This window comes from Montipora foliosa, chromosome 14, assembly GCF_036669935.1.
Source record: "Montipora foliosa isolate CH-2021 chromosome 14, ASM3666993v2, whole genome shotgun sequence".
Classification (NCBI taxonomy): domain Eukaryota; kingdom Metazoa; phylum Cnidaria; class Anthozoa; order Scleractinia; family Acroporidae; genus Montipora; species Montipora foliosa.
The window spans coordinates 17,118,093-17,125,592 of record NC_090882.1 but is presented as its reverse complement, the minus strand read 5'-3'; the positions used below and the strand labels follow the sequence as shown (position 1 = coordinate 17,125,592).

Genomic DNA, 7,500 nt, shown 5'->3' with positions numbered 1-7,500 from the left:
TATCTAGACTTCCTTTATGGTGCGTTCGATTGACCCTATTCCGGAATAAGAATGCCTGGAGTGATGATTTAAAACGGTGTGTCTATCGTTTTGAAGCAACAAGGATGATTAAGATATGTTTGTAATATCATTTTAGCAGGTGTTTGACAATTTTGATGTGAATCTCCGTAAAAGCGAAGGATTGCTGACTTTGTATTCCATGTATTCCTTTTCCGGAATACAGTCAATCGAACGCACCCTAAATGTAAATGCATCGGTGACTTTCTGTTTCCCTTAACGCTATCAGGTGCTCGAGATATCCCGGCAGTCGCTTCTTTGCTGGATAACGTTCTCGAGAAAGCAAGCAAGTTATCATTGAAAATGCCTCAGGATTTGTCTTCATGTGAGGTAAGGAACAATGGATCTGAACAACAAGGAATAATTAAGTCAACGTAGGCTGAAGGCATCTCTCTTTTTCCAGGAGTTTGTAAAGCAACTTCAGCTTTGTGAACTGGTTGTTGCTCGTGCCCATTCCCTGCGCTTCAAATTTCAAGACGCTCTTTCAGACGAAGGAACTGGGGCGGACAAAGACGTTGAACACTTTCTTTCTGCCTTGATGGAGAAACCGGAAGTGGCAGTTATCGGTGCGGGACGAGGACCTGCGGGAAGAGTCCTCCATAGTTTGTTCTCTAAGCAAGAGGTTTGTTTTACTCTCAGAATCTTCACATGCTACTAGGTCTTTGTTTCATTGCTAATCCGGTCACTGACATTTTTACAGCCATCCAAAATCGAGAATTTGAGTTCGGGAATGTCCAGGAGCCCATGACCCGGAGCCTCCATCCAGACTACATCCTTGAGTCAAACTTTGACCGTATCTCTTTTTATTTTTAGAATATTTTGTGAGCCGAACGCGATCACTGGTGCGTGACTGCTTGTGATGTAATACAAAACCATTGTTCTGATTGGACGGCTTAATGCATTCGCGGGAATTCGAACGTCTAAAAATAAAAAGATATGGGCAAAGGTTGTCTCCAAGGGTTTATATGGGAGATTGAGGCTCCGGGTGGTGGGCTCCTGGAATGTCCCACTCGTCTTGCACCTTACAGGGCAACCGTTGTCAAAGCATACCACTGTTCCATTGAGCAATACCACTGACATATCACATCGGCACTTAGACTGCAAAAACGTTCACAAAGACCATTCATGTACATCCCTGTTAGAAAATTACTCAGTCAAACCTCCCACAACAAATGTTAAAAATTACGTTCTCGTTTTAAATGAAGACAAATACTGTACTGCACTTTACTATGATCTGCAATGTGGTTCGATCTTCTGAGTATGTGGACGGCATACTTACAAGTTCAAGTCCGTACGGAGACAAACATCAATTTTCTCCTTACTTTATCATACAAAAATAAACAGGAAAGGTTTCAAGAATTTACAAACTCATCTATGAAGAGAAAACACTTTGATCCTTCAAGAAATTGTCCAAATTACTTTTATAGCCCGTTATCTGGAGCCTCCATATCCTCGAGTCAACGCTGTCCCCCATGTTTTTTTATTTTTAGGACTGCTATATAATTTCATCATTTTGAAATACGTTCGTGTTTCGGGTGTGCTGCACGTGATGTAACCCCTGGCCGGGACCATAGGTCTCTTATGATTGGCTATTGTGAAAACACCCGCGAAAACCACTCGAGGATATGGAGGCTCCAGGTAATGGACTATAAAAGTAGTTTGGAGAATTTGTTGAAGGATCAAAGTGTTTTCTCCTCATGGATGAGTTAATTTTTTGACACCCACCTTTCCTGTTTGTTTTGTGTGATAAAGTGAGGAGAAATTGATGTTTGTTTGTCTCCCTTCGAGGATGGAGGCTCCAGGTAATGGGCTCCTTGAAATGCACAGAGATCAATAAGTAGAATTTCAGTGCGGATATTGACTCCATAAGCACATTAACGCAGGAATACTGCCGGCGATTTGCAAGAGGGCACCCGCCGGAGCTCCGGCGGGAGCCGGGTCTTACTGAAAGCACTGAATTCATCATATAGATGGTTTTCACCTGACGTCACAGCAGCCATGTTTGTGTACAGAACAATTGAGAAAACGGCCATAATTTGCTATTGTTTTGTACACAGACATGGCCGTCTCCTCACATGATTGAAAACCATCTATTGTTCTTAATGCGTCGACCATTTAAATGAAAGAAACTGTAGTTGTAAATTTTAAGTCTGTGGACAAAAGCCAAACATGAAACTATCCAATGATAGCTATCGAGGAGTCTTTTTTGTGATAGTGTTAATTATGCTTGACAAGCTAGATCTTTGTTGCATTTTGTGCTATGCTGTTCTGATTCGCGCACCGGTGGCTCAGTTGGTTGAGCATCGGGCTGTCATGCGGGAGGTCGCGGGTTGGAACCCCGGCCGGATCAACACTCAGGATCTTAAAATAACTGAGGAGAAAGTGGTGCCTTTGTAATTTCATTTGCAAATGGTTAGACTTTCAAGTCTTCTCGGATAAGGACTATAAACCGTAGGCCCCGTCTCACAAATGTCTTCTATGTTCATAAGTTCGCTTTGGGACGTTAAAGAACCCAAACACTACTCGAGAAGAGTAGGAGATAAAGTCCCCGGTGTTGTGGCTGTCCTGTTCTCTCCAGCAGAAGTGGCCGGCTTGGCGGTGATGTCTCTAAAAAGGCTTGTGGTGTATGAGGCCATCTAAGCAGAAACAGCCACAAGTCAAAAAGGGACTTTGCCGAGTGCTGGAACATGTAGATATAGATAGATATTACTAACATCGTCCAGCATTAAGCTCACGTCGCAATACTTTCTTTGTTCTTCTCAGAGTGCAAGGATGCAGTTTGCCAGTGACGAATCCTCACCTTGAAATCAACTGGTGAGCTGGTTTTAGCTACGTTGATGTGTATCATGGTGGGATTATTTACTAAAAGTTCTTAATCTTGTTAAGCTTCACATTCACCTTGACTTCTACGGCTTCCTCCCCCTCGATTGTTTTAGAGAGCTGAGTACTTTTCTTTGTTCTTTTCTATTAACAGAGTCCTCCATCTACCCCATCCCAGGACTTCCCACCCCCCACAGGAAGGGAGTATATTTTGAGAACAACCATTCCCCGACCCCGATCCTCGTCGCGCCCTTGTCCACAGAGAATGTATTGTGTGCTGACCAACGACGAATTCAGACTCGCAGGCGCGTTTACCGATGACGTCATTTTTCAGTGACTGGTGCCGATGGGACTGGTAGCAATTTTTTTGTTATAATTATTTTCTAGCCACAATCGCTAAATCCCAAATTCTTGATGTGAGACTTTCAATCTGAGAGAAAATAAAGGAGAAAAGAGCTTTTGGCATTTTAATTGTTCTTGCAAATATAAACATGTTTGCAAGTTCTAATATTTGCAAATGGTCGGTAAGTGGTCATCTAAGCTCTTCCAACTGATAGACCACCAGAGTCTGTAGGATCTATAACGTCACACACGACTTGTTAGTAGGAATAACTCGCATGGTGAGGCAGGACCTATAGTTTATCGACATCACCTGATAAGATTAGGAATTTTGTCCATTTGCCGATGCCGCATGATAAAGGCATCAAATGCCTGCTCTGTTGTGTAAAGGCCTTCATTCAGTGGTGTGGCCAGATTGGAACCCCCGCGGCAGCATGCAAGCTCGGTCGTCCCATGCCCGATCAGCTTTGTTTGTAAAGTGAGCAAAAGGCCAGAGAAAAGATTAGGGGTGTAACTCGGTTTTATTTCCTCCAATCAAAGTCAATTATGTCAAATAATTATTTATATAACTGCATGCTTTACAATCTTATCCACATGAAGTGTAAAAGTACTTGAAATAAGGTGATTTATCTTGGTTTCACAAGATGGCATTTTCTGTACCTGATAATAATAACATTGTTATTTTGTCTCAGGCTTATCCGTTTTGATCTTATCTGCCTCATTTGTACCACCCATTTACCCACCTATCAACAGCAAGCTCTAAGAACCCGTTAGCTATCCCAATTATCAATTATAAACTTTCTTTTCATCACACGTTTCCTATTACGACGCTAGTTGACGCCTCTATCTCATCCATTTCATTCTTATAATATAAACTGTTATTTATGGGGATTTCGACCACTAAGAAAACTCGTATCTCAACACCTAAAAATTGTTCTCTAATAATTTTGCGTGTGTTTAAGGATCGCCAATCAGCTGCTGACGCGCCACTCGCTTTATTTCGCGTCTCTCCTTTCTGATGAATGAATGGCTAAAAGTTTTCCATTCTCAGTCTTGTTCGTGTCTAATTTCTCGTCTCGTGTTCAACTCGATAACTCACTGGTTCGCTCGAAGAGAAATGCCATATCTATGCGCGCCCATGTAGTATTCTCTATTTTATCAACGATGTAATTTCTACGTTGCATTCTTATCACCTAATTATCTTGTTTATAATCACCCCATTTTGCTTGAGTATCTTTTCATCTTTTATCTATCTTATTTGGTACTTATCAGCATTACCTTTGACATCATAAATCAAAATTGCTGCCACTTTAATTTCTTGTTCTTATCCATATTAGCAATTACTGAAACGGCCGCCATATCAGGGAAAAAAAGTTAACTTTATGTAAAGGCTAATAGACCAAATCGGCTAACTCCATGTCAGTGTATCCAATTCAAATCTTCCGTGGTTAAAGTGCCCCTGTGACCGAAAAATCAATTCTTATTTCTCTTAGGATTTCAAAACTATGTCAACCAAACACTAAGCGACCAAAGTTTTAAGCCTCGATTAAAAAAGACACCTGTTTATTTTAACTGGAATTTTCCTATTTAATGGTCCGCCATTACTAACTTTAAGATCTTAAGAGAGCTGGAGAGAAGAGACAATGACGCCAATGGCTCACTAGTTTAAGAATGCAATGCGTGTGTACGCCGCAGAATTAATATGCAGCACGGAAGTTTTGGTCTTTCAGACTTTTAAACTCGCGTTGTGCAGCCTTTGACGTCACTTTTCCCTGAATTCAACCCTCTGAAGTCCAATCGGTCAGTTTTGAACCTGAGTAGTGGCGGACCGAGAAATCCGACACTTACACTCAAAGTAAACGGTCTTTGGGTAAAAATCATTGCTCAAAATTTTGGCAGTCAGGTGTTAAGCAAACACACTTTTAAAAAATCTGAAGAAAAAAAGGTAGTGATTTTTTTTATCACAAACGCACTTTAAGATTCTTTGTGTATTTTAATGGAATGTAGCTTTCACACTTAAAGAGAGAGTTTCACGTCTCTGCGCATGGGCAAACTGTCACGCCAGCCCATTTAATTCCATAGTTATTGAAACAATCGAAAGCACTGATGCAGGAAACGGAAGCAATCCCATAGTAATGGATTACGCATTGGAATTACTTTTGTAATCATTTCCTTTGTGTTATGAACCTACTGCATGCGAATAGACTACTCGTGCGTTATGACAACTCGTGCGTAGAATAAATTTTCGACCCGTACAATAAATTCGAGATCAAAACTAAATTCGATAATTTCTGTGTAAACCCGCAGTGTCTTCCACCAAATTTTGGCCTTAGTCATTCAGTGTATTTGCTTTAATACTCTCTGTGTTTAATTAACATCATCTGGTTCAGTAAGAAACCGTAAAATTTGCAACTGCTAGCGCTAAAGCTTGGACATGCGCAAAACCGTGAAACTGTCCCTTTAAATGATATGGAAATATCCGGAACAAAACGTGTTATTTCCAAAGAGTTTGAATTGGGTACAACATTGAGTTAGCCGATTTGGTCTATTTAGAGGTATCTCGGTTGGACTGAGACAAACAAAAAATGGACGGTAACTTAGTTTGCTTCTTGAAGGTTCCCTTCATTATTATCCCCCATTCCATGGTCGATTCAGTCCAACCTTAAGACTACAAAACTGACGTATTTCTTTGTGCTTTTTAACATTTCTACCCAGTTAATTCAATTCCTCATAAAATACTTCAATTTCACTGATAGTGAAAGAGTTGCTTCCAGTGTAAAATGTACAGCCACCTTGGGAAGACCCTGGGGGAAGCTGGTAGGCGTAACCACACGATGTATATCCATAATTGCCGCGGGTGTGTATTACGTGCCCGTAGCCAAAAGTTGGTCCATACAGATGATATACGAAAATGGCGTAACTGTAATGTGATGACTTAATTGCGAACTTCTGGTTGTCGTAACCGTATGGGTTTTTCAGCGAGTAGACAAACGCTTTAGTGGACCTGATATATCGGCCATAGCGATAACCTGGACAACATGAGAAAAAAACTAATTTAGAACCACAGAAAAAGTTTGATTAACCTTAATGACATTAAATAATCACATGATCCGTCCTAAACGACCTTTCAAAAATATCAGAACTTAATTTATGAACCTGACAGCCTATGAAAACACCGATAAAACGTCACGTGTATGAGCTTTAAACCCGATAACACACTCCTCATTAGGGTTCCCTGCTTGGTTTTCTTGTATGCTGATATCTTCCTCTCACATTTTGCACCATCATATGGACTCCAGTCAGACACGCTTTTTGCGGAATAGTTTTGCAGCCGTTGAACAAACTCGCAGGTCGTGTTTTTTCGGGCTAAAACCAAGTGCTCCGCTTCGCCTCTTGGTTTAAAACATTCCTGTATGCTCGTTGATAAAACAGTACTGATATTAATCCTTAATTAACCGTAATTCATTAAATAATATATGGCCCGGTCCTAGAAGGCCTTTCTCTCTTTATTAAGCACAGAAAGATTTCGTTTTGGATCGGTAGACATTACATCCTTTATGAGACTCCCATGCACTGACCGGGTGATCTGCTCCAAAGCAATTTTTCTCTGACCGCCGAACACATAGCAATTTATTTTCCCCTTTCCTTTCATAATATTTTATTCTAAAAGGGAAGCCACCAGCCCTAAAACACGAGTAACTTTTTTTCTGAAACAAAGAGCGTTTGTGAAACAACAGAAGGACAAACACAACTCGTCCTGGAAGCACAAGTGAATCTGAAATTCCGACAAGGGTTCGGCAGCATATGTTTTATTGGGTCTAAAAACACTCGGCTACGCCTCGTGTTTTTAAACCCGATAAAACACTGCTGCCCGTTTTTTAAACAATATCGTAAATAATTACAGAGAATTTTACTCACCGGAGTAGTCCCAAGATTTGTCAGTATATCCACCGAATATAGAATTATTAACTCTGATAATGGTAACAGTGGGACCCTTTGGGTCACAAAGGCTGTGAAAGGTAGACGAGTTCCAGCCTTGAGATGGAGCATGCCAACATCTTCTAAATCTACTGCGGATCGAGTCGTTAAGCACTGGATTCAAGAAGGAAGTTAAGTTGTATGTGTACAAGCTGCTGTAGTTGCGAAGAATGTCAGATTGAGAGAGACCACCTAGAAAAGAATGTCATTCAAACTTAAATTTTTTATCATTGTTTTTGTCAAAGAATTTTGATTTCAATGCGCGGCGCTAGTGTTGCTTAAAGTTAAGCCGCTGTTAGACGTTCA

General features: G+C 40.7%; 2 protein-coding genes across 2 annotated transcripts in view; one reads left to right on the top strand and one right to left on the bottom strand.

The window, feature by feature from the left end:
• LOC137984696 (rab3 GTPase-activating protein catalytic subunit-like) overlaps positions 1-3,579 on the top strand; it is a 20,369-nt gene extending 16,790 nt beyond the window's left edge. Inside the window, exons 15-18 of the mRNA XM_068831950.1 lie at positions 287-387; positions 461-679; positions 2,821-2,871; positions 3,032-3,579. Coding sequence (XP_068688051.1) covers positions 287-387; positions 461-679; positions 2,821-2,862 — 362 coding nt within the window. The 3' untranslated portion in view covers positions 2,863-2,871; positions 3,032-3,579. The remainder of the gene's footprint in view (positions 1-286; positions 388-460; positions 680-2,820; positions 2,872-3,031) is intronic.
• Positions 3,580-3,718: 139 nt separating this feature from the next.
• LOC137984697 (uncharacterized) overlaps positions 3,719-7,500 on the bottom strand; it is a 16,289-nt gene continuing 12,507 nt past the window's right edge. Inside the window, exons 6-7 of the mRNA XM_068831951.1 lie at positions 7,135-7,386; positions 3,719-6,245 (exon numbers count right to left, since the gene is read on the bottom strand). Of these exons, the coding sequence (XP_068688052.1) occupies positions 5,932-6,245; positions 7,135-7,386 (566 nt within the window). The 3' untranslated portion in view covers positions 3,719-5,931. The remainder of the gene's footprint in view (positions 6,246-7,134; positions 7,387-7,500) is intronic.